At 40.7% G+C, this 27524-nt stretch overlaps 1 protein-coding gene across 3 annotated transcripts in view; it reads right to left on the reverse strand.

Annotated features, from left to right (window-relative positions):
* GRM7 (glutamate metabotropic receptor 7) overlaps window positions 1-27524 on the reverse strand; it is a 966696-nt gene that overhangs the window by 47674 nt on the left and 891498 nt on the right. The window contains exons 9-11 of one of the 3 annotated variants that reach the window (XM_066351398.1): window positions 15997-16243; window positions 10141-10232; window positions 7675-7704 (exon numbers count right to left, since the gene is read on the reverse strand). The exons of 1 other annotated variant lie outside the window; for it this stretch is intronic. In XM_066351398.1, coding sequence (XP_066207495.1) covers window positions 10162-10232; window positions 15997-16243 — 318 coding nt within the window. In that variant the 3' untranslated portion in view covers window positions 7675-7704; window positions 10141-10161. Of the gene's footprint in view, window positions 1-7674; window positions 7705-10140; window positions 10233-15996; window positions 16244-27524 lie in introns of those variants that run through there. One more of the 3 variants, XM_066351399.1, reaches the window with a different exon arrangement.

The following is a 27524-nucleotide window of genomic DNA, read 5'->3' on the forward strand; positions in this document are numbered from 1 at the left end:
ATATGAAGCCTGTGATCACATCCTTAAATCCTGAATTTGGCTTTTTGCTGTTGAACAACATTGCTTCCGTTTGGGTGGTGATTCAGAAAACCACTCTCTCCATCAGCTGAGGGTCCTTCTACAAGACATGGGGTGACTACCAAGTTGCTACCTTGCCTGCTTTTCAAGAATTATGGGCAACTTTAGAATCAATAAGTACAGAACCTTATAAATAGTGTATGAAAAGAATGGAGAGAATTTTCCCAACTGAGAGAAAACCATTTCTGAAAACATTTTTTTTGTTAGTTCACAATATTTATTGCGCATTCTACAATGTAAACCACTTTTCAGATGCTATGAAAGATGCTCCATGCTCTCAGAGAGAGAGAGACAGTAGAGTATGTTCACAGTCAGTGGGGAGAGAACAAAGCCCTCTTTCCTGAAGAGGAAGTTCTCATTCTCCTTCTCATCTTCCCTAGGTGGTGGTGTGAACATTCTGTGATGAAGACAGTGTTGTCTATCTCTGTTGTCTAATTTGGTTGTCACTAGTTACGTGTGTCCATTGAGCCCTTGAAAGGTGGCTAGTGCAACAGAGGGAACACAAGTTTTAATTGTATTTAATTCCAATTCAAATTTAAATAGCTATGTGTGACTAGTGCCTACCATACAAACCGAGTGGTTATTACTCAGTTGGTAATATTTATAAGAAGAGTAACAGCTAATTATTGAGCATTATATTATATGCCAAGCATTGTATTATGTATTATATGCACTATCAAATTTAATCCTAATGAACAACCCTAGGAGGTAATTACTAATATTATACCCGCTTTACAGATGAGACAACTGATGCACAGACAGTAAGCATTGAGCTCACCTGATACTCTAGAACAGGGCAATGGTGGATTTAGCATCCAGGAGTAAGGGCTCCAGCACCCTCAGACTTAACCTGCATACCAGCCTGCCTCTCCAGAAGATGATGGCAAGTCTATTAGCAGCAAGGTAATTGACGCAGTGGTTATCTTGACTGTACTTATTACTTGATTGGGCAGAAAAGCAGGAAACCAGCAAAGCATGCAAATGATTTAAAAATAGTAATCTTTCAGGGCTTCAGGAGTAAATAAGTTCAGAGTTGCCCCACTGAGTTGCTGCGAATAATTGCATAAGGGTGTGTCAACTCACTCTGCCTACAAAAAGCCGTGACCTGTGGCCCACTGAGTGCAGGAAAAAGAAATATTCACCCAGCTTTTTATTTGGTGTTGTCATAGAGATCCAGCCTCAAACAAAGATGGGGCTATGCTTCCTGCTCCAGTAATAGAGTTCAGCAATTAGCATCATCTTCATTTAGCCTGCAACACCAGCCTGGAAGACCCCTTGAGAGGAGACCCTGAAACAGCGTCCCAGAGTGCCAGCCGCAGACAGAGCTGACTTCCTGGGAGTGTGGCGAATGCCATGGGGCGATAAACCTGAATATCCAGTTTTTTAAAAATCAGCCTTTGTAATGTCCTAAGGAATTCTCTGCAGTGTGATCACCATCACATCAACACCATGTTGCATGTGTTGATTATCAGACAAATTTTCACAACCATTCCCAAACCTGGACTTGCATCACCATCCCTGGGGAAGAGTGTTCAAAACAGGTGACTTTTTGATGAGCATGAGGGTAGGGCACAAAGGATTTAAATTAGACTGCAGAATAAACTCAGATGCATTTCAGAAGATTTCTTCTTGAGAAATTTTCTGCCATAAATCAGATTTTAAAATTGGTCCTTGGCATTTCCTTAGAGACCTGGGTGCTCACAGGTAGTAGAAATTTAATGTGAACATCCTCACGATAGTGACCATGTTGAATGTACTGATGCCTAAAGTCAGGGAATATATGCTGTGTTATAAAATTAAATGAAACCTAACGTGTTTAAACAATGGTTTTCCAAGTGGCTCCTCTGAGAGTGCAGTTAAATTTTGGCTGTAAGGTACCATTGCTCAAAAAAAAAAAAAAAAAAAAAAAAACCCCACAAAAAAACCCCCAAACCCACATCGATACTAAATAGGTTGAAGACTAGACAGGACATGTATTGATATTTCAATTTGAAAATTCTGCAGGTTTTTTAAAGACAAAAATCAGAGGCAGATGGGTACTTGGCACTCTCAGACTTTATTGTGTGTGGTACAGAAAGAGAATGGATACAAGAGGTCGCAGGGCAGAGGATCGGACTGAAATCTCCAAATTCTTTCCTAGAGGGGACACAAGCAGAAAGATCCAGTTAATTTAGGTGACGCCATAACAACAGTCCCGGCTAACATCTGAGGACCTGCTGCGCCACACTCCATTCTCAGTGCTTTGCTTTTATGTCATCTTCACAACTACCATTTTACCCGCCATGTGCCCGAGGCACGGAGAGCTGACTCTCCTAAAGAGTTGACATTGGGACAGCTGGGCATAAAAGACAGTCTCGCAAGCTGATCCCCTAACATTTAGGGCCTAACTCACCTTGGTTTCCTTCCTGTGGTGTCAGGGAGGAGCCCCGTTAATGCTACTGTCCTTGCTGCTTGACCCAGAATACACTAAGAATTCAGTACTCAGGACCGAGACTGGCTTTCTCAGGGTTCCCTCACCGTAGGGATGGCTCCCCAACTGGGCTGGCATTGATGTCATTCTTAAAGCCCCAATCAAAAGTTCTAATGGTTCAAGGTCTTGAGAATTTCTTTAGTGTAATTTTTTCCTTATTTTGGAATATTGTGAGTACACTACTAGTATTTGAGGAGGACCACCCAGGACTAAACCCATCCTGGAAACTGGACAAGGTCTGTTCCATTCATTAAATTCATTGATGGGCTAGGCAGCAGAGCCTCCCTAGGATACTTAGAAGGATGCAGAACTGATCACTTGCCTTGGACGGCCGCCCGACTACAGGCCAGTGCAGATGGTCAGTTGTGGTTGCACTTTTCACCTGAATAGAAACAACAGCTCAAGTCTCAGTCTGGACTTTGGCAAACCACAGGAAATTAAAATGCAAATGAAATTTACAAACATGACAAAAATGAGGGAAGGAAGAATTTAGTTCCCAGAAAACAAATCTAGCATTTTTTATGCTAATCCTAGGTGGCCAGCTTAATCAAATTTCTAGCTAACACAGATGATTGTGACCCCAGCAGCCATTTTATTTCCTTAAAGCACTCACTATGGTGGAAGCAGAGAGAGAAGAAATGAACAAAGCTGTGTTGGGACTTAGTTTTTCACATCTGTGTGAAAGGGTCATCTTTTAATGCTACCAAGTCCTCTTCTCGGTTTAATGTCCTCTGCGTAGGTTCCCACGCCCAACTCGATTACCTTATGCCAAGGCGGAGTCAGCCTCTAGCCATCAATATGTGACGATTTGTGACCTTGTCTCTAAACAGGCTGCACATAGCCCTGAATGACCAGTAAGCCTTGATTGTTAATGAATGGATTTCGATGAATCCTCAAGAGTTAAACATTTCCTGCTTTAGAAAGCCATGTTCTTTAAGGCAGGGACCATATTCTTTAATTTTTCAGACCACCATAGTAGTCTTACCATTTGCAATATCATTAAGAGAAAAAAGATATGGAAAAAAAAAAAGAAAGAAAAAAGAAAGAAACAAAGAGGGCACATGCCTCCTTCCAAAATGGCCCTGGAATTAGATTATGATTTTCACTCAGAGCCCCAGAGGGCCTCGCTCATCTTCAGGAATCAATTGATGAGAATAATAAATGCCGACTGGGTAGATTATGTAGATGCAAAAGTTTTGTCCTATTCAGTTTCAGAAAGGACTCCGAGACCTGTCTAGGCAGTTCAGTTGGTTAGAGTGTTGTCCTGAAATGCCAAGGTGGCAGGTTTGATCCCTGGTCAGGACATATACAGGAATCAACCAATCAATGTTTAAATAAAGTAGGACATTAAGTAATATTTCTCTCTCTCTTTCTCTCCCTCTCTCATCCTCTCTCCCTTCCTCTTTCTGTAAAATCAATAAAGATAAAAATAATAATAAAAAAGAAGACTATGGCCAGAGACCACTCACTGGTGTTGTCTCTGGCCACTTATTCCACACCCCTGAGCAGTTTCTTCATACATGAAATGGGGGCAATCAGATTTGTCTCAATGGATGACTGAGCACTTTGTAAGTCTGTAACAATAGGGATAATAGGATGTAATTATCATCATCATAATTAATATTGTTGTTATTATCAAATTTTTGTAAGGAACCACGCCAGGCCCTTTGAAGTCTGGGAAGAATGAGCCTGGCTCTCTATGGAGTTCTACATTTGAAGTAAGCTAAAAAAATACCAGACTTTAAAAGATCAACAAAAATCTCTGTGAGATTTTGTTAATTGATTGTGTTGTAGTAGCCTGGTCTTGAAAGGAAACCAAATGCGTTTTACAAGCAAAAATTGAGGGAGTCTGTCCACTCAGCCATTATTCTATCACTCAAGACACCTCCCAGAACTGTTGTTCGTACTTTAAAAACATTCTTCAGCTTGCCAGCCGGCCTGAAGTTACCTGTCAAAGTGAATCTCACGGAGTGGTTCATATATCAGGTGTATGAACCTTGCTGGCCCACGGCAGCCTGGCTGACTGACTGATAGCCTCCTCTGTCAATTTCACCAAGATAAAAATCTATGAAGGATCCGTCACAAGACCACAGTGAGCCATCTCAACCACAGAGCTTGTTGTCCAGTGAGAGGAAAGGTCGTCTGACTTCACAGGCAATCTAGATGTCATCCCTTCCAACTTGGATGGCTTATGGTAGACAAAAAATATAACCACAAAAAAATAAAATAAAATAAAGGGGAGGAAGGAAAGCCAGTGAAAGGGAGATGAGCAGGGACTAACCATGCTACCCTGTGTGAACAGAGCCCTTTATAAAGGAGAGCTTTCATTTACATGTGCCCATGCTATATCCATGGTCTCCCATCTGGGGGATTTGCTCCTATTTTACACAAGAGGCAAATGGAGATCAGAGAGAATGTGACTCCGAGGTCTGTGAGGTGATGCTGTACCTTATGCTACCCCAAGTGTCAGAGCCAGAGTTAGGACCCTGGTCTAGTTTTCCTGATTCTTGGCCAGAGAAAAAAGATAAATACACGCAAGGTCATAACCGATACTCAGAGCAACACTTACAGCAAGTGGGACTGCTGAGTCATCTCATGTTCTTTCAAGTGCTCGGGTCAGCTTGGTTAGAACAGGCTTTGGAGACCGTTCTCGGTCCTCTGTGCAAGCGGGGTCCTCAGAGGCTACTCTGAGAGAGGCCAAGACAGAAAGAGGTTTCAAAACTAATTTTAAGCTTGAAAAGAAAAAAGTAATGAGAATATTCATATGAATCATAAAGAAAAATAATGATTACCTTTGATTCCTAGAGAAAGTGAATTTGAAATGCATCCAACTTCCATTGCATAACCAAAAAAAAGAAAAATTCCGGGAAGCTGAGACATGCCCTTAGGAGGCAGAAACAGGAGTCTCCATCATTTGCGTCTTGAGAAGCTGCTCATTGTAGTGATTGGGAGGAAGCAAGGTTGTAGAGATTAACTAACCTTGGGGTAGGACACACAGGGTTTCTTACACAAAATGCAAATGATGCGTGGGGCCTAAAAGACAAAATCTGTCCTTAATACCAGTCTCTAAAAAAATGCACATAATAATCAGAAACCCACTGATGGTTGGTATTTCTGCCAAATTAGAAGCTATAGCCATTTACAGGAAGTAGTTAGGATCCATTTCTAATGGGAACTTTGAAGTTCACATGCTCTTCGAGAGAAAAGTGGCGTAAGTATCTGTTGGCCATAGCAGGAAAAGAGGAGGCATAAAACTAGTTGGTTTCATACACACGGTTAGCTCATCAAAAGAGACATTGATTACACAGGTTCAGATGGAGCAGTGACTGTCAGGACATAAACACTATAGCATAGTTATGAAACCCGAGATATCAGGCTCAAAAATTACCTTTTCAGGACAGTGTTTGTGACCCTTGGGATTTGACCTGGAAGAATACGATTTCACTTGTTGAAGCTGTAGACTTAATCTTTTCTTATATTAATGTTCATTGATTAGGTATTTATTGCATAAATGCTAGTCTTAGGTAAGGCTAGGCACCTTTGGTAAGGGGATGTTGTACTCCGTTCCATGCATGTTTGCTGAGAACCTAACATCTGCCAGGCCCTGCACTAAAGGCACAGGGATAGAGGTGACTCGGTCCCTCTCTGCCAGGCTGCTTCCTACGTGTCGTCCCCTGAACCTCTCTGTCTTAAACCTAATACTTCAGCCTCACCAACTGCTTTCTAGTCCGAGGACACCACATGGGTTTGTTCTACAGGTTCCTCCTGCAAACTGGTTTCCTGTGTTGTGCTTTTCTTTATGGCTTCCAGGAAGTCCTCTATTTTTTACGATGAGCTCGAACACCTCCTGGCTGAGCCTCTCCACACATCTCATAGCACTTGGTACAGACCTTTCCTAGGAGCCCGTCTCTCTGAGTTATGATTGCTTACCTTCAGGTTTTTATCAGATCCTGGCTCCCTGAGGGTCTGGTCCACTTGGTCCACTTTTGTCCCCAGTTCCTAGTCAGTGCATGGCTGCCCAGAGGAACATGCTTGACAAGCATTTCTTTGACTCAATATATGCTTATTCTTAGTTAATAAATCCTAGCCAGATGGTGCACTGACATGCTTACAGGTAAAACTTGACACAGTTTCCATGACTTTGGTGTATGTTGTGTATGTTTCTTTCTAGGCTAAGAATTAAGAGAAATTCCAACCATGGGAACTTTCATTCCATTCCTTAAATTGAACTGAGGCGGCAGAGCAGACGTGGCAAATATTAATTGGTTTTCAGGCTGCTGAGATCTCAGATCCGATGAGAGAAATGATGGTATTTCACAGAGCTCTTAGGCAGAAAGGAATATGCCGAAAAGATTTATAGCTGCATTTATTTCTAAGATGATTTTATGTCAGAGGTCAGGTAACATATATTCTTTACTATGCTGTACTTACAGAGAGTTTCAAATGGATTTTAAATTGAGGGAGTCTCCAGCTAACTCAGAAACGGCACATGGAATGTTAAAATGGGGGAGAGTCTCAACATGGTACAGACTGTCGGATTGTGCAGTTCTGAAGACTTTCAACAGTGAAAGGGCCCCATTATAGTAATTATAGACAATAAGAGCTTATTAATTTTTGTAATGCTGTTTAATAAATTAATAAAATGCCAATAATATTACAACCAGTGTACTTGCTTGGAAGAATATACCTTGTAAAAAAAATACGCAGAGCTGTTAAAGTCCATATTTGCTGAATTAAACTCTTGAAGTTTTTCAAAATCAGATCACCATCTGTGGTTTGAAAGTTTACCTCCTAAGAAAACAATCTGTTTCCTGACCTGGTGATGATGCCAGATTAAATTTTTTTTCTTAATTGCATTTTAAAGCAAATGTCACTCACTTGATAACAGTCTGCAGAGTTTTAAGATTTATGAACATTCGGACAGAAGAAGTTGGCAGTGCTGGTTCAGCGGAGGTCTGGCCCGGAGTGCTTGTCAAAGGGAAGTGTGCGGCACTGGAGTGTGTTTTCAAACGGGGTTAGGTTCTGTCCAGTCTCAGTTTGAACCTGCTCCTTTCAAACCCAGCAAGCAGATGTTGATTTCCTCGACGAAGCGTGCCTTTGCTGGGCATGGAGGCTGCAACTGTAGTCTCACTAACACCGCAATACGGAAGTTCACTCTTTATTTATTTATTTTCAGAGACAAAGAGTCAGAGAGAGGGATAGATAGGGACAGACAGACAGAAACGGAGAGAGATGAGAAGCATCAATCATCAGTTTTTCCTTGCAACACCTTAGTTGTTCATTGATTGCTCTCTCATATGTGCCTTGACCACGGACCTTCAGCAGACCAACTAACCCCATGCTCAGCTCAGGCCAGCGACCTTGGGCTCAAGCTGGTGAGCTTTGCTCAAACCAGATGAGCCCGCACTCAAGTTGGCGACCTCGGGGTCTCGAACCTGGGTCCTCCGCATCCCAGTTTGATGCTCTATCCACTGAGCCACCACCTGGTCAGGCTGGAAGTTCACTCTTGAAACTAGAAATTTTTCTTTCCTGTTTTGTCTCCCTGAAAACAACCACGTAGAAATGGACCTGACACAACACGAAGCTTCGCTCTTGGCGCCCCCAAGCTTTCCAGTCTGTGACTCGAACAAGGTGCTACCCTCCCTTTGGATAAATTTAACTTAGATAAACTTCCCTTCCCCGTTATTTTTAAGTAGTTGTGTTAGATGTTCATCTTTAATTTGTGAAGCCACACTTAAATTGGCAAAAAAAAAAAAAAAAAAAAAAAGAACACCTCATCAAAATCCTTGAAATAAGACAATTCTAGCAAAAAGTCTTCAGTTTATTTTTAAATAGAACACCCTAGAAATATTTTTAACTGGAAGATTGACTCAAAAGGTGTTTTCATCCTTCACCCTTCAAACCAGAAGGCATCAACTTAGAATGGAGCTAAAGAGAATTTTTAATGGATTGAGATTAAATCTATCATTTTTACCCCGGGAAAATTTTTTCCCATTTATTCTGCAGCAGTCTCCTGTAAAACGACTATTAAAGTGATGAGCTGCAGTGTTTTGACAAGCACTTGTACTGAAAAAACTTGAAGTCTCACTGGAATACAGTTATATATTCACTGGGAGAGGAAAATGCCCTATTTAAAAACTAGGACAGATCATGTTGATATGGAAAAAGGAAATGACTATGTGAACAATACATCTGAAATTAAAGACTGAGTTGCAGGCCTCCATCTAAAATCAACAGAAAAGGTAATTATTCTTTGTAAGTACTCTTGTCTTACAGTGCTAAATGGATTAAAAAGAGCAAGACATTATGTGTACTTATAATACCATCACAAAAATGAAGATGGAAGAAACACAGCAATGATCTGATAGAAGTTTCACGTAGCAACATAGAAAAGAGACTAACCCACATTCTGAACCAATGTTTCCCCACCAGTATGACCTCTCTGTTTTCTCTCTGGGAACCTCTCTAGAGACAGGTCTATATTGTATAACCACAATAGAAGTTTAGAGGAAATCAAAAGGAAACCTTTCACTCAAAGCCACTGCATGATTTTTAGTAACTTTACTCCATGTTTTCTACTGTTGATTTACCACAGTTTAGAATACCCTGAGTCCAACTGTACAGGATGCTTGCTAAATAAAGTAAGTGTTGTTTTCCACTGTGTTATAGTATCATCTAGGCTGAAACAGGGAGGTAATAGCACACAAGTAATACTCTTCCATAGTGTATATCCTTTACTGAGCACCCTAAGTAATAAGTGAGAATCATTGGTGAGCCAGTTATTATTCTTACAGAAGCCTGTTGCATGGTCAATTCACACATCACACCATTCACCATTTCTTTTAAGCTACTAGTTTGAATACTCTTGGTATTTGTTGGTAATTCTTGGGTTTGACTAATGTTGAAACTCATTTTTAGACTCTTGTGTTCTTTCATTGAACTTTCCCAGCTCTGTGAAATGACTGACGTTGCTTCAGTGTTTCTCTAAGGCACAACTATGAGCCACAAATTATCTTCAATGCATTATCAAGCCCAGCCAACAAACCCTTTTGATTTCTTTGCTGCAAAGAACAAATCAAGACAATTTTGGGCTTAAGATGGTTGAGACATTCATTGTTTTTCAAATGAATACATTTCTGGGAAGGCATACATTTCTTTATATGTATTTAATAAAAATAAACCAAAACAAACATTTTTACTAGGATTATAAAACATCTCCCCCATTAGTTTTTAAAATTGCCTTTTAAAACTAGTGTGTGAAAACATCCATTTAAAAATAATCTCTTACCATTGGTAGATTTAAGTAGAGCATGTATCAGAATGACCAGCACCAATTCTGCCATTATTGGCTACCTTTTCAGGAAAGACCAATGCATACACGCTCATACATAGGTTCTCCAGCAATGCAAATGCACCTGGCACATGGCTTACAGCAAATCCCTGCACCACACTTAGCTAACGATCATCTTCGAAAACATGTTTCTTCATATAAATAGATTTACAGGTAATCATGCACAATTTTCATGGAAGCATTTCTAATTCCCAGTAAGGACAAGAAGACACAAATAAATAAAAACTGGATTGTTTCTTACCTTTTGGAAAGCAGGCAAAAGCTATACTGTTGGTGGGATAGTGTACCAAGTAACAGACTTTTGTACACTCTTTCTTACTGGTGGTATACAGTCTACAGGAAAAGTAAATATATAGGTATGTATAAAATAAATGTTCAAACAATATTCCTTTTTATTATTATTTTTCTTTTTGGAGAAGAGGCTGCAATAGAGACCACAGTCTATATGCCCACTCTTTCGGTGGGTTCAATAGCCTTTGGTAGACCAGTTCGCCATAATTCAGGTACCTCTGAACATGGGAGCACTGGCACCTCTGGATTTCAGGCAGTTTTGTTTGACTTGCTGGAGGTGGAGCAGTTGAGGAAAACAGCCCCCAAATACTCTCTCTATCTGGTCAGAGGTCTTTTCTTCCTGGTACCATCTTTTTTTTTTTTTTTTTTCCTCAGCCTTCTCCAGACATGCAGACCAGCCTGCGTGGTTAGCCCAGAGGATGGAGCACATACAATGTTGAGAAAGCTAGGGATCTAACAAATGAAGCAGCAGCACAACAACAAAATAAAAACCATCACAAAGTTACACAGCACAGGCACGTGTTTCAGAATTCTCTACTCGCTGTTACTGCTGTCGGCTCTGATGCCCGTTTCCATTTCCCAGCACTTTGAGTGTTTTGTGTGTACTTTAAAATCAAATATCTCTTTATATTGGCAGGTCAACTACTTTCTGTATTAACTACTTTCTTTGAGAACAGCACAAGTTATTTATATATTGTCCTTATCATAAATGGTAGTAAAGAAAAACAACATCAGAATACATACTTGTATATACTATATCTTATTTTAAATTTTCTATTATAGGTGTAATTATTCTTCTTCTAAAATATACTTCACCATACGTTTATTGGTGTAAATTAATCTTTTCCACAGTGTCTACGTCCAGCCCCTGTCTCAGGGTCAGGTACTCGGTCCTGCAACCTCACATCCAGGAAGGAAGTGTGTCCCAAGCTGTCCACCTGCCTGACTTCTCAAGTTCCTCTGACCTTCCAAAGTAAACTAACTCTGAGCAGCCCAGGAATATCGGGAGTTTCTGACTTCCTGAGAGATTAGCTTAGAAAATGGATGGTAGTTTAGGACAAAGGTAGCTTAGGGCTGCTTATAACTGTGCACTGCCATCCTTTACAAGGAGAGCATCAGACCAGAGGATAAGTCACAGAGCATCTTCTGGTGCCAACCAGTCCAAGTGAGGAAGGCAGCAACTCCTCCCCACTCATCTCAATAAAATCATGCTGCCTCAGTTAATATTATTATTTAACTAGAAAAGGGTCCTGGTGGCCATCGATAAGCGAAGTGCCAAGCACAATCAAGTCCTCCACATATTTGCCATATATATATATATCTGTCAATCAACAATAAAAGAGTACCTAATACCAAATTCAGAATGCAAAAGGGAAAGCCAGAACTGGAGGTGCCCTTCTTAGAAGGAAATATTGAGAAGGCATTTTGGTAGCCAGGTCTAATGCTATTCAAATTAGGTCGGGCTCTTTTGATCCTCTAGCAACAGAGAGCTTGTTTGTACAAATAAAAATTCAATAAGTAGCTTAGCTACAGCCCTCCTGCCCTGCGGTCTGCAGTCAGTGCAAGAACCAACAAGAGTCTGAATACTAATATGTTAGCAGTGAACAGATGCAGGCAGTCCCGGGTTATGAACGAGATAGATTCTGTAGGTCTGAAAATGTTTAAGTATTTATATGCACAAAAATGTAAAAATAAGTACTATGTTAAGACAAACATCTAAGTTGCATTTAATAAGTAAATGAACCTGTTCCTGCTTACATACAAATTCAACTTTAACACAAACAAATTGAACCTATTACATTTGTAACCCGGGGACTGACTGTATTTGTTCTGCACTGAAAGAAGTTTTTCTTTCAAACAACGGCACAGTAACTGAAGAAGTAACCTAAGAGGAAAACCGAACCTCTTGGGGAAAAGTCAAGCTGTGCCAGGGCAGTTTTGATTTCAGCTCATCGAAAGCCAACAAGCAAATTTGTTTTTATGCAGACATGGAGCTGCAGCATCAAGCTTGACAGGTAGAAAGCATGCGTTGGCCAGGTGGTGAGCTGCAGGGATGGAGCAGAGCTGTTACAATGAAAACGCTGAAGACTGAAACTCACGGAGACTGTTTAGAGCAACAATGACCCGGGAAAGATTTCTGTTTTATTATTTACGCTGTAACTCCCTAAAAACTGAACTCCTCAGAGTCCCTCCCTCAGAGAGTAGGGTCCAGAATTTCCCCTTTGGAAAGATATGTTCCTTCTCCAAGTGCCTACTCTGTCCTTTTGATTGTTTCTTTGTAACCACAGAGCTTAACTTCTGGAAATAATTTCCTTGTCTCTGTTACCAAAGTTTAGAAATGTGAGATAATTAGAGCTATATTTGCATTAAATAAAATATTGTAACAATGTTCCCTTGTGACAGAATAGACTAGTTGTCTATTTTCATCAATTGAATTTTCCACACTGCTCTTTCCCTTCACAAATATATACCTGCATTGCTAAGGACTGGTTTTCCAGGTATAATTGCTACCTATGGTATCACTATTTCCTTATCAGTGTTATAACTATTTGTTTCATTTCTTTAAGTTAACTTTGCTTTAGATTAGCTTCACTGCTGAAATTTTGGGAGGTATTTCCAAAGTGGATGCAGATTGAGTGCCCCGGAATAAAATCTTTGCCTGTTAAAATGTATTCATTTCTAGAGCTGTGCTGTCCGATGTGATAGCCGCAGCCACAGATGGCTTTTCTATTTCCGTTCTTCAAAATGAAGTGAAGTTGAAGGTCCCTTTCCTCACTGAGTGGCCATGCTTCAATTCTGAAGAGCTACATGTGGCTAGAACACTCCTTTCATTGCAGAAAGTTCTGTGGGATACATTTTGTCTGGAAATCTTTAGATCTCTCTTTGGTGCCTTTGAGAGGTGGGCCATCAGAAACCCCAATGTTTGGAGGTACATGAATCTCTTCCTATGGTTCAGCAAATACCTAGTCAAATTCTTTATGGCATTTTGGGGAGTGTCTATACAAATCCAAAAAAACTCCCAAAAACCAACACCTAAATTTTTCAAAATCTTTTGGATTGATGATGACATAAAGGCTCTATTTAATTTCTTTGTTTTAGACACCAAAACAACAATGACAAAACTCAACAAAACTTTTTCATGGGAAACACACCCGGTGAATTCCCAATGGAATTATTATTGTGACTGATCTATAATAATAATGAGATTTTTGAGTTTGTAAGATGAGGCCTCTACCTGGGCAGCCTTCTTTGAGCTCAGGTCACTGTGTCTTCGTAGACAACACTGCAAGCAATCATACATTTCACAACACATTTAACTACAGAGTCTGCCACAACACGCCGTTATATGCTTGATATGCAAGCTGCATTACCAACTGAGGAAGCCGAAGAGTAACTACTACATTGAAATCATGGCATGCCGCTCATGTTCTAAGAAACATCAGCAAGAGAAACAAGCGTGAGAGTGGGAGTCAGACCTGGGTTTCAGTCCAATCTCTGTTGCTAACTCTGCTGTGACTCTGTTAATGCCACTGCATCTTGCTAAGCCCAGCTTTCCTCAGTAAACAGAGATTAATAACCCCCAATGCACAGCTATGGTGAGGAGTAAGATAGTCCACAAAGAACACTCTGCATAATGCCCGTAATAGTTGATGCATTATTAGTAGTAGCAACATTTGTAGTATTGATAGCATTAGCATTTTAATAACCATTATCATACCACAGACAGCTTCAACAGGGATAGAACCTAGTCACTAAAAATAAATAAAAGTAGAAATATTGTTTTAAGCTAATTATTTTTTTAAGTAATGCAGTATTAAATTAATTGTCCAAATTAAAAACTTTTAATTTGATCATTTTTTCATTACATATAGACTTTTGACCATATTTTCTACTTACTGATTTCGGGCATATCTTGGTGTAGTATGGTGTGGGGTGTGTGTGTTTGTACAGATATGATTGTAAAACTATTATGGGATGTCGCCAGGATAAGGGTTCTGTGAAATGCAAATCTGACAAGGTGTTCTAGAATAAAACTCTACAGAAGTATAAATATGCAGGTATATTGATCAATACAGATACATATTTAAATAGATATATAGGCTTATTTGTGGAAATATTTCTTTTTGTGAATTAGTTTCAACTACTATCCCGGTGTTCAGTATGTCTCTAATTGAAAAACACACTGAAATGTAGTTTTAGGCAAAGATTTTTGCCTTTTGGGAATGGAAGGAAATTAATGCTTAATTGATCAACTGTTTTCTAGATGCATGACATTTAATGACACAATTGTGACATAGATATTATTGTTTCCATTTTATACATGAAAATGGAGAGGTTTGGACAAGCTCAGGGATTCTCAATGTCACACAGCTGGTTAGTGGAGTAGCTTGGATTTGAACCCAGATCTGTCTTAACCCAAAGCCTCTTCCTACATCACATTGCATACCACAGCAATCCACCATCCACTGCTCCTCTCAATTGACCATTTGCTCTGAAAACCCAAGGACAGAGCCTGTAAATCCATTCTGCCCATCCTGCTTCTCCCTTCTCTCAGGGTGATTCTTTTCCTTCCTCTCCTCCTGTCCCAGAATCTCTTCTGTTGAAAGGTCAAAGTGAAGCCCACTATATTGTTAATGAGTCTTTACTACCTTGTCTATGTATTCTCAAAGTGTGTCACAATATTTACTCAACCAACTATGTAGAATTGGAGATGGGCCAGATCACAGATCTCTATACAGTATTTGCCAAACGCCATTGCTTCCTGGTTTTTAAAGATCTATCTCTTACTACAGAGCATAAAGAATTGCTTCAGAGTATTCAGAATAGAAACTCATTTTGCTTAGCAATGAGCCTTTGGCTATAACAAAATCAGCTCATAACTGAAAAATGGTATGTCTTGATTGATTTAATGGACAACTCCCTCCATTTTAAAAACAGAAGGATCATGAACACTTGTATCTACCTCATTCTGTATGAAACTGATCAAAGTATTCCTAGAAAACAAATCCTAGAAGTCTAATTTTTAATCTGAAATTTACCCCTAGTGTTATGTTAAAAAAATTAGCAATTGGGAACACTATGCATTTAACCTCTGGATAGTTTTTTTTATGCCCGTTTTCTTTGGGGCCATTTACAGGGGTGAAACAAAGGCCACCCAGAGGTTACAAGTGTGCCATATCATAACACATCTGACGTTTAGTCTTTAATTTCACTCTTTATACTTCATTTTCAATTGGCTGGAACTTCTCTGCTGTGATGTGGTAGCTATCTTTTCCACATGGGATGTCATTAGCACACTGATGTCTGGGCAAAAGTTTGCCAACGTTTTGATTTCTAGAAGGCTTGCTTAGTAAAGAATCATTAACTTTCTCCACATTCGTGTTCCAGTAGAAAGAAGTTATGATTCCAGAATTCTGAAATATTCTAATTTCATTCCTATTGCTAGAATTCAATTAGTTGTTTGGGTTTCCTTAACAGGAAGTTGTTCCCCTAGCAGGAAGGGGGCAACAAAGGTGTTTATGTCATGGGAGTGGTTGGGGCCACAAGACAAGAAGCAAGGGTGGGGGGAGGTTTCCCACTTTTGAAGCCGTGCCTCTAAAAGCTTCCTTCCAACAGGGCGGAAAAAGAAAATAGTGGTGAGAATAAGGCAGAACTGTTAAGAGCAAATGTTAGCATTCATCAAAGCAACCCAGTTACTAGGACAAGAACGGCCGCAGTAGTTCTTCAAAGAAAGGCAAGCGCACACCACATTTCCCAGAGCTTCCCGAGCAGGACAGGGAGACGAAAGGAAAGGAGAGTTACTTACTGTTTGGGTCTACATTTTCACAGAGCTCTGTCTTTGCCTCGCCGTTGGGTCTGTCACTGGGTTTGTGTGACAGCCGTGATGACATGGTGGCCGCTGTGACCACTGCCTTGAAGCTTCGCTTCCTTTTCTGGACATTGAGTTCAGGGTGGAAAATGATGATGTACACTTTCGGCATGTATAGCATCCCCAGCGCCACTGACGCACTTAGGTTCATGGAGATTGTAAGCGTGGTAGTTTGTATGTAGAGCTAGGAGACACAACACACAAGACACTATTACAAATAAAATGACCGCAGAGGGAGTCTGAACATTTAACGTGATGTCAGGAATGACTATGTCTAGGAAAAAAAGGCATTAGTAATCTCCAGGGGTTTCTGATTAAAAAAAAAAAAAAACAAGAGAGAATGATTCAGAACATTTGTGGGAGAGTTTGTGTGTATATTTATTGTTTGAATGGCGTTGGAAGAGCACAAGTGCTTGCTTGCTCTGGAGACGATTTCTACAAAGATATACAGGGGAGACCTAACACCGGGTTTGGAGTCCCTTCAATCAGAATGGCAACTGAATACGAAGACTTGAAGGTCATGGAAATTTGTAGCCTTGAATAAGGTGAATTCTTTTATCCCCTATACCTACAAAAATGATTAATACTACGTGACCTCTTGATACACAGAGACTCTGGGCCTTACTTGAAAAGTCATTATGTTAATATATGTCTCTTCTTGTAGGGTCCTTCAGAAGGGTTTACCTTGACCACACCTACAGAGCAGTGAATTGCAGTTCCCTGGAAAGTAAGCCCTTCTTACTTAATTCTGATTAAAAAAAAAAAAAACACCAATGGCAAGGGACCAAGATCTGGTGATATTGGCTCATCCAGTATGTTTACATTGACACAGTGCAAATAGTGTGCAAAATCTCCTCCTGAAATTGCTATTTCTGATTTGGATGGTGCCCATAGCTGTTCTTGTCTCCTGCTGCTGCCTTAGAAAATTGGTAGAACAGCCACTCACTCACCGTTTAATATGTTAAATCCTTGGCTTGCCTACATTTGAAAAGATGAAGGTTGAAGGGTGTAAGGAATTGTCAGATCAGTGAGGGAAAAATTACAGACAACTTGCCTTGGTCCAGTTGGATTTGTGGAGTGCCCTTTCATAATCTAGAATTGACCCCTGCAGTCCATGTAGGTATATTTGTGTTTTACATGACTTGGAAAAGCTAGATGAAATGTGAGGTGATGGATATGTTAATTAACCTGAGGGTGGTAAATATTTTTCCATGTATATTAAATCATCACATTGTGTACCTTAAAAAAATCATAATATATAACTTAAATATATACAACTTTTATTTGTCAATAATGCCTCAGTATGGCTAGAAATAAATAGCTGGGTAAGTAGATAAAAAAATTTAAATGTATTTTTGAGAAGAAGTGACCAGCTACCATGGCCTTCCCTGTCAGTGGTGAGCCTAGTTCCTTGGGAATATTCTGGTCATGGTTTTTCACAACTGCCTTTCCATTGATCTGAGGATAAAATTTCCATCTTTAGTAAATTTTGCAAGTCCCCATGTGGTCTGGCCCCTGTCTACTTTTTTGGACTAATTTTCCACCACCTCCACCACCTGCCACCCAGGGCACCATCGGTAGGGGCACACCTTCAGGTCTTGAAGGTGCTGTGCTCTTGCAGCCACGGACCCTTCATACCTGCACACACGTGGTTTTTCTTTATTCCTGATTTCATCTGCTTGGAATGTTTCTCCTATGCTTTGTTTTTTTCTTTGTTTGTGTTTTTAATTGAGAGGCAGGGAGGCAGAGAGGCAGACTCCCGCATGACCCCCAACCGGGATCCACCTGGTAAGCCCCTACCAGGCGACGCTCTGCCCAGCTGGGCTGCTGCTCTGTTGCTCTGCAAATGAGCTATTTTAACATCTGAGGCGAGGCCATGGAGCCATCTTCAGCGCCCACGTCAACTTTGCTCAAACTATTCAAGCCATGGCAACGGGCATGGGAGGAGGAGAGAGAGGGAAGTGGGAGGGGTGGAGCAGCAGATGGGCGCTTCTGTGTTTCCTGACCAGGAATTGAACTGGGGCTTCCACACGTTGGGCTAATGCTCTACCGCTGAGCCAACTGGCCAGGACCTCTCTTGTGCTTCTTAGAACATCCATCCTCAAGTCCAGGCCAGCTCCTTAATTTACATGCTCTCAAATAAGCTGTTTTTCTTTAGATCATCAGACCCCATTTGTCATTATACTCCCACTCCTCTGATCATTTGACCGTGTCTCCCTGATGAGGCTGTAGGTTCTACAAAGGCAGGACCTGTGTCTACAGTGCTGGCAAAGAGAAGGCACTTACTCTACGATGAAAGAGCTTGTGTGCTTGTATGACACACACCTTTTTCTACCTGTGACCATGTAGTCAAACAGCCCTTCTCTAAATATACCACAAGAATTTCCATCAGACCCACTGGCTGCCTGGACCTTTCTGATCTTCTTCAAACTGAAGCCCCAGTGAAAAAAAGTATTAAAGACTTGGCCAGCTCATCTGGAAGGAACAGTTTTCCAGCAAACATTAATTTGAGTCTGTATGTTTCTGAATGGTTTAAAGTAGTTTCCAGCTGCTGACTGTATGATATATAAGAACATAAAGTAGAAAAACTAAAACGGTATTGAATTAATGATGTGGCTGGTTGTGAATTAGACCATCTGTTAAAAGCTCATCTTTTCCTGTTAGAATACTTCTAGACTTTCAACTCCATTCTACCCTACCAGCCTACATTGTTCAAGAAAGACTTACCATGGTCACAGGGCTTTATAAACCTAGGCAATGTTGTTTCCTTCCCTTGTGACCATAGCTATCACCCTGCTAGCCAGAGCTTTGCAAGTGTGGTTTAGCTAGTCCCAGAAAGGGGTGTAAGCAGTCACCTGGATTCTTGGCTTTTGTTTCTGTTACTCTGCTCAAAAGAAAATTTTACTGTTAGAAAAAAAAAAATTTACTCACAGTTTGTTTTTTATATATAACTATAGGTTAGGTTATATATATATATATGCTTATATATATACATGTATGTGTCAATGTGAGTGTGCACGTATTTCTAAACAAAAACTACTTAGCAATATAAGACTCAAAAGGCTGTCATATTCATTTTACGAGTGTTTCATTTCATTATTCTTGGACTAGAGGCTACTGAGACTTGGGGATATTTTCTTTTGAAAGTTTGGCACTCTCTAGTGACACTTTAGAGTATGTGAAAACACTAATGAATGTATTGACCAAATCCCCACGCCCCCAAGTCCTCGGTACATAGCATATTGTTTTAAAGTGCGGAATACAAATCTAGTTCTCTGAGGTTTGTTCCCATTTGCTGGTTCCATGACCTTGCACTACTTTGCCTCTCTGTGCCTCAGCTTCTGCATCTGTAAATGGGGCTGGTAATGTCTGTACCTACCTCATGATGCTGTCTTGATGATGAAATGAATTGCTATTTATAAAGTGTTTAGGATAGAACCTAGCTGACAATACAGCAAATCCTCACTTAAAGTCATCATTAGGTTCTGCAACTAAGTGAAACGAAATATAATGAAACCAGTCTTACCATAGACTAATGGATATACACAACAGTTAATTCTTACAGCAGCTCATCATTGTTGTAACAAAATAACATTGACTGACTGAAATGCTATTATTGGAAGACCTGCTGTCTTTAAAAGTATTGTAAAGTAAGTAGAAGGATATGAAGGCTTCCATATGTAGAGATCCCAGCACTATTGGTCCACAGGGATCCAACCCCTTTCAGTCCCTGAGGGAAACTAAATCACTGTTTCATTGCTGTTTAGTGGGAGGCTCGTTGGTAGGCTCTGAGCTTTCATCCCAGCACCTCCTTTAGTACATTCTTTTAGCAAATTGCAACGTATTTCTTTTTAGTCTCATAGCTGTTCTGATAGTTATTATAAAATGCATGACTCCGTTTAATCATGAGTATTTCACACCGTTTATTTTATCTTCCTTATGATCTCTTAGAGATGTAAAGGCGTTGGTGATTGTTGTTTGACTCTTTCATCAGAGCATGGCAGGTGTGCACATAGCTTTCCTGAGATCAGGCCTCTTCCCAGGGCTGGCCCTCAGCTGAGCCTCAGCCCCTTCGAGCTGCCATCCCCTGTGGGGAAGAATCTCCCTGCCTTGGTCAGTCCCCAGTGGCATAGGCCTTTGGGAGGATGCAGACTGCCTTGTAATATCTGTGTGTGTTGATAATTAAGCCTTAATTTTATCATCAACCCAAATGAATTTCCAGAATCCAGCTTCTGCTGCTTGGTTGAATGTGGCTTTGCTAACATTCATCACGTATAATCCAGTTTATGTAACTAAAGAGCATTTAGGCAAGGGATTCAGAGTCAAGCCAGCCAAGAGCTTTGCATAACATTCCAGAACTCCAGTTTCCCTGATGCATGACATTCTTGGCTTTAAATATTTTCCCTGTCTCTCAGTGTCCTTATTTATAAAATGAGGATAATAGTAGTTCCGACCTCTCATATGGTACTTTAGAAGATCTAACCAATTACTATGCGACAAATGCTTAGCAGAATGCCTGGGGAATAAATTCCCATGAAATGTTCGCTGCTAGTGTTTACTTGCTGCCTACTATGGAGTTATCAGGTTGTTGGGGTGTGGGTCTCAAGAGAAGGCTTTCTCTGTGCCTAACTTCTAAAACTTTTTAAATTTTACATATGTCTTATTGACTGACTAGGTTGTAGTGTCTGAAACACCACACCCATTTATATCTTGTCTGATTGAAATGTAACGGTGCATATGCTATTACAGTGCATACACAGGTATATACTCGATTCAGTGCCAGGCAAAGCCCACCTGAATCTGCTCCATGCATTTTCTCATCTTAGCTTAAAAGTTTATTGTCAGATAAGATGTGAATTCATATCATGAGATCCCAATGTTGCTTTGTAAGTAGGGTAGCACTTAGAGTTAGATGTGTTCTCCTTGTCTAACTCTCAACTACTAGGGAAGGTACTAATACAAATTTGAAAACTTGTTAGATAGAACTTAGGAGCAAACTTTTAAATTTGCCAATTCTTCCATGTAAGTTTCTGACTCAGTTGAAGATTATTTTGAGAGATTTCAAGGCAAGCTGTTAATAGTTGTAATAGTAATAACAAGTTTTAAACTTTTAAAATCAGCATATTCTCATGACTGTCCAAAGAATAAAAATAAAAGAAAGGAAGTAAAGGAAAAATTCACAAGGCACATAGATAGGTATAAAGCTAGAACTATCAGGAAAAACACAATTTCAGATTTTTGGGTTCATCAAAATAGTCTCATCATTACTAATGATGTCTTTCATAAGCAGTATATACTATAAAAATGAACCAACACTATATTCATCCTAATGAATTACCACCTCTAACTGCAGAAAAATAGATTCATTGTGTTGTATCTTCAGATAGGCTATATGAGACACACCAGACTTTCCCACTGTGCATTCTACACCCACTTATTCACCATCTTTATTGAGATACTACCCAGTGACTGCACTGACCTGCGCTTCAGGCACACCATTGTGAAGATGGTAGGTAGGCATGATTTGCTTTGAAAATACAAATTCATCCCAACAAGACTGATATATTAGGGAACAATTTGGGTATAACACAAAATTCATGTTTGCAAATGTGATTTCTTCCACAAGAAACAGTAGATGAATGCAGTCAACTGCACCCAGCTGGACCCAGCTGTGTGGGAATACACAGAGTGCACACACGCGCCCACTCCTCAAACATCTGCCAGCTTCCCCCTCCGCAACTTCACAATGAATCACAGGCAGCAGTACTTTTGGCACCTGCTTCCAAGAGCAAATTTTAGTTGCCTTTATTTTTTAAGGTGAAGTGCCACACTTACGGTGATATTTATACATCTCTTAGCCGTTGAACATGTATAAAACATGCCGCCATTTTTATTGTTTCTATCCTTTTTTAAATGTCACTGAATTTTTGAGTGTGTGTCCCTAACCCAATTTTTACCATGATTCTGTGTTTATTGCACAAATGTTGCATAGCATGGTGATTTTTAAAAACACACATGTCATATTTAACAGAACTGACTGGATAATAAATGTGATGTCTGCATAAAGTATGTACTTATTAAATTCTGGTTGAGTAAAAAGTTCTACACTTGAAGCACTATTAGGTATAAATATCCTTGGCATTCAGCATTATTTTAAGAAAAGACCTTAGTCTTTTGTTATTGTTGTTGTTGTTAGCTATTATTAGTGTGCCTCTGTTTCCTCATTTCTAGAGTGGAGATAACAATACCTATAAGTTTGTCATTAGGATCAAATGGGCCCACCCTTGTAAAATACATATAAAAATGCCCAGCATATAGCAACCACTCAATGAGGGGTGTTAGTTAGTGTCATTGATTTAATTATTAGCTATAACATGAAGCAACTTGCTGTTAATGCTTTTTTTTTCATAAAATATTAATACATTTCAAAATGATGATCTTTCTTATGGACTCCATTGAGTTACAGCTTGTTTTAGGAAAGAACATCTTGTGAAGTTTGCTTCTGTTTTGTTTGAAAGTATACTCAAATCATTATTTTATCTGTCATTGGCTATTTCATGAGATTTTGTATGTTCTGCAGTAACAGCTGAGGATTGGAAAAAGAAAGCTTTATGCAGTCTTTAGGTGGGATGGGAGAAGTTTTATAATTCTCATGACATCCCAAAGTCTGTGAAATAAAAATAAAAATTGTCTGATGCAGTCACAGTAGAGAGGAAAGATACTTCATTATTTGACAAATGCTTGAAACATTCACGACTACATTGCAATGAAAGTTCCTGGCAGTTAAGACCACTGTTTGCTAGCCTTATTACCTAATTAGAGTAACCATATTCTTGAAAAATAAATAATGATACCTGGCTGAGAATTTGACAGAATGTTTGTAATTGAAACTTTCTCAGTCATCCAGAGGGTCAACATACTGAAGGCTTTTGCTTAGTTATACAATAATACATAATGATAAAAAGACTCAGCATAATTATGTGGGAAAATATTGTGTTTTCAGGGAGGGAGCCTTGCATCTTTTAGAATTATGGTGTAATGAAAAGAACAAGATCTTTATATTTAGAACTTATTTCAGATGTTGGCCTGGAATTGTTGGTGGGAAACTGTGAGGAGGCACGTTAAGCTATAGAGTGAAAATTCAAACCCTAGCAATTTGTTATTTGAGAATTTGATATAAACTCTACCTCATTCTACTACTACCATGAAGACCTTCTGCCTTGGAAATGAAAGGAAATCAGGTGTAAAAAGTAATTAGCACAGTACCTGGTATGTGATGAGTGCTCAGGAAAGGCAAGTGTCTTTAATAGAGAAGATGGTCCCATCTTCTGCAGATAATTTTCATGCTACTCTGTTTAGAACTATCTTTGACTAAGTGATATATCAATAGATAGATGATATACATAAAGAGACACATACACGTTAAATATGATGGGACACACTCTGTAGACAGATGTCTGGCATAAAATTGTAGATAACAAAGGAAACTAGATAATTATTGGACAAGACCTAGTTATACTGTGCTTTGTTTTTCTCATATAGTGTCTTCTGGCAGACATGATATTAAGTCTACAGACAATTATATTATTTACTTTGAAAAATGTAAGACAGGTATTCTAGGTGAATACAAATCAGTTTCTGGAACATGAGATAACTGATAATGTGAAGTTTGAAATCACCTACATCTTAGTTCTTTGCTCTCTTGACCAGAAGCCTGGTGTCATGTCTGTCCCCACACAGCATAATTAGAGATGCTGCTCTTCCAGCAGACCATATCCTTGGGAAGCTGAGTGTTCCACTCCCCGTGCCACTCACCCTAATGAGCTACAGGTCACTTTGGTAGACAGTTCTTCCAGGCAAGTTTCTTCTGATTGTCCTGGGCATATATATGTCTAGCCTATGCACACTGATACTCAGATTTTCTTTCCTTCACTGGCCCTTTTTCCCCTTTTCCACGTGAAAAGAGGGGAGATAGACAGATTCCCACATGCACCTCAATTGAGATCCACCCAGCAACCCCCATCTGGAGCTGATGCTCTGCCTACCTGGGGCCATGCTCACAACAGAGCTATTTTTAGTGCCTAAGGAGGAGGCTCCATGGAGCCATCCTCAGCACCTGGGGCCAATGTGCTTGAACCAATCAATCTATGGCTACAGGAAGGGAAGAGAGAGAGAAGGAGGAGGGGGAGGGGTGAAGAAGTAGATGAGTGCTTCTCCTGCGTGCCCAGACTGGGAATTGAACTCAGGACATCCACACGCTGAGCTGATGCTCCACCACTAAGCCAACTGGCTGGGGCCTTCACCAGCCTTCTGACCCCTCATTTTGATTTCAAGTTTTTCCCCTCCAACTGTAAAGCTAGGAGTTTTACTCTTTCATATAACTAATACTGGATTTCTGCTCTGTTGTGTTATCTAAAAGGTTATTTACTGTTTCAACTGGTTTGAGAGCCTCACAAGTGTTCGGTTTCTGCCATTAGTGATTTAACATACAAATGCCCACGTTTTCCCCACAGCCTGGAGAGACACCTTCTGCCAGGTTCTACTGTCTCCTCTTGAGTTCTTGGCTATATTCATCAAGACTAAGCCTAACAACCCTTTGTAGGAGGCCGTGTCAGATTCTGTCTTATAATGTAAACATGCTGGCTTGTTCCTCGCTGGAGAATAGACCAGATAATATGCAATGATGTTCTGTATTACTTTGCAAGTAAATCAGTGGATTAAAAAAAAAGTCTGAACTTACATTTGAAATACTCCATTTGTGTAGGAGCAAGGCTGTCTCATTTTGCCAACTTTTAAAGTCATCTTTGTAATTCTAGTAAATATAAAAAGTCAACGATTCAAATGAAAATATTGATGTCAAATTCATTGCTAAAAGAGACTGTCTTTGCATTTCTTGGGCATGGTCATTGTGGGTTTTTTTTTGTTGTTGTTTTTGTTTTTTCATTTTTCTGAAGCTGGAAACGGGGAGAGACAGTCAGACAGACTCCCGCATGCGCCCGACCGGGATCCACCCGGCACGCCCACCATGGGGCACGCTCTGCCCACCAGGGGGCGATGCTCTGCCCATCCTGGGCGTCGCCATATTGCGACCAGAGCCACTCTAGCGCCTGGGGCAGAGGCCACAGAGCCATCCCCAGCGCCCGGGCCATCTTTGCTCCAATGGAGCCTTGGCTGCGGGAGGGGAAGAGAGAGACAGAGAGGAAAGTGCGGCGGAGGGGTGGAGAAGCAAATGGGCGCTTCTCCTGTGTGCCCTGGCCGGGAATCGAACCCGGGTCCTCCACACGCTAGGCCGACGCTCTACCGCTGAGCCAACTGGCCAGGGCCTGGTCATTGTGTTTTAATTTTGATTTGTATGTATTGAAACTGGATGCAAGAGTGTCACTGATGAGACAATGTCAGGCTCTCACACAAAAAAGTGTATCTTATCTGAGCTTTCAAAGTCATTGACAATGGCTTCCTGATGAACTTTAATAGGCTCTAGTCATCATAATCATAGAGCTTTCTCTTTCCTCTTAGTTGCATGGCTATTACGCTTCCTGACCTCTCTCTGTTTCTTTCGGTCCGTATCTTTCCCATGTCACCGCTGAGCTGTGGGAGCCCCTCGCTGTCCTGCAGTCTTCCTTTCCTCTTGCACGACTCACAATTTTGCTGTATCATTCTTGCTTCTCTGATTTTCTGCTACCACTAGTGCGTTCGTATCTGTGGGGATGGAGGCAGCTCCCCAACCTCTGCCTTGACTGCATAGGGTGCTGAGGTACCCATTAGTCAGTGTGCCAAGTGGTACCCCTGGCTGAAGGGCAAATCATGTCAATAGCTGGAAACTAGGCCAGCTGTTTGTCCCTCCAGTGGTGACTTTGCTCCCAGTCCTCATAAGAATCCCTAGCTGTGTAATAGTTTATGCCCCAAAGGAGCACATCATTGCAATGAGACTCCCCGGAACATGTTGACAAGTAGTCCCTCAGCCCGTGCCCCTCCAAGGAACAGCGAGGGCTCTGAGATTGAGGAGTTAGCCTGGCTCAGGAGTAGGAGCTGAGTGCTTCATGGTTCTGACTCCATCACAAGATCTATTTTCCTTTTATATTTGTTTCCATGGTCTTGGGTCAGGAGGTCTAAAAAGTACCGCTTCCCACCAAGTCACTTTCAAGGGCCTGTGGTCTGGCTTCTATTTTACCTCTTCTGAGTCTGCCCCTTACCCTTCCTGACTCTTTGCTGACCTGAGAGGTATTTTCCAGGTCTCATTTCTCTTCCAAACTCAATGCTGAGGACAACAGTAGTTGGGGTCCCAGCTGTCCTGCATTAGCTCAACTTGCCATCACACTCTGGATGCAGACAAAATGCTTAACCTGGCCAAGGAACCCTGCAGGGTCCCCTCTGCCTTCCTCGCCTCTTCTAAGTCCTTCAAGTTCACAATGTTCTGCCCAGTCTCAAGGCTTTTGCACATCTGTTCCCTCTGCCTTAGATGCTGTTCCCACTCCCCTTTAGCTGGCTCTCTCTGACCTGTCTCACTTCCTTGGGAGAGCTTCTCTGACTCTCAAGTCTATACGATGCCCTTATTCTCTTGCTTGCTCACAGTACAAAAATTTGCCCTTCATTACATTCATCACAATTTGTGAGTATTCATTCACTTGAGTGTTTAACAAGTGTCCCTTCACTAGACTGTCCCCATGAGGATATGCACCATATCTATCGACTTATTAGGGATAGCTAGCTCCTGGACCACAGTAAGTGCTCAATTTATTGCAGCTGAACAGGAGAATGAATATAATAACCCAGGAACTACAACCTGTGCAGCCAGGAGCAGTGGGATGTTTATACGTATACTAGGATTGCAGTCAGGAGTCATGGGTTAGGATGTAGGCCCTGCCGCTTGCTAACAACTGTGGGATCTCTGTGCCTCACTTATCCTTTCTAAACCTGGACGCTGATGCTTATGATATGAAGCAAGTAGTGGTACCTCCATCACAGAGCCCTGGCAAGAAAGAAATGACTTGTCAGTGGGTCATGCTTTTTCAAATTCAAAGCCCTAGTCAAAACTCAGTGCTGGTAACCTTCATGTCTGTGCAGCACCTGGCAATGGTGCCATGTGCTTTGGCTCTGAACAGTCATAGTGTCTTTCCATTGTTCCAGTTACTTTTTCCTCTAGCCATTTCGTCAGCTTCCCTTTTTTCTCCAGCCCTTGGCTGGGACACTCGTCTGGCCCAGTCACTGCATGCAGAGCTAATAAACAAAGGAAACAAAACACAGAGATAAATGATCCCATTAAGGTACAGAATAATTGGTGGAACTCAGCACAGCAGCCTCTTTCATGTTCTTTCGTATGCTGTGCTCTGTTTTGCCACAGGACCTTTGCATGTGATTCCCCCTCACCCTATCTACGTTTCTAACCACGACTACCTAATAGTGTCCTGTTTTGAGCACTCTGAACTATTATAGTGATTGATATTTTAGCATGTGTGTGTGTGTGT

This window comes from Saccopteryx leptura, chromosome 10 (assembly GCF_036850995.1).
Source record: "Saccopteryx leptura isolate mSacLep1 chromosome 10, mSacLep1_pri_phased_curated, whole genome shotgun sequence".
Classification (NCBI taxonomy): Eukaryota; Metazoa; Chordata; class Mammalia; order Chiroptera; family Emballonuridae; genus Saccopteryx; species Saccopteryx leptura.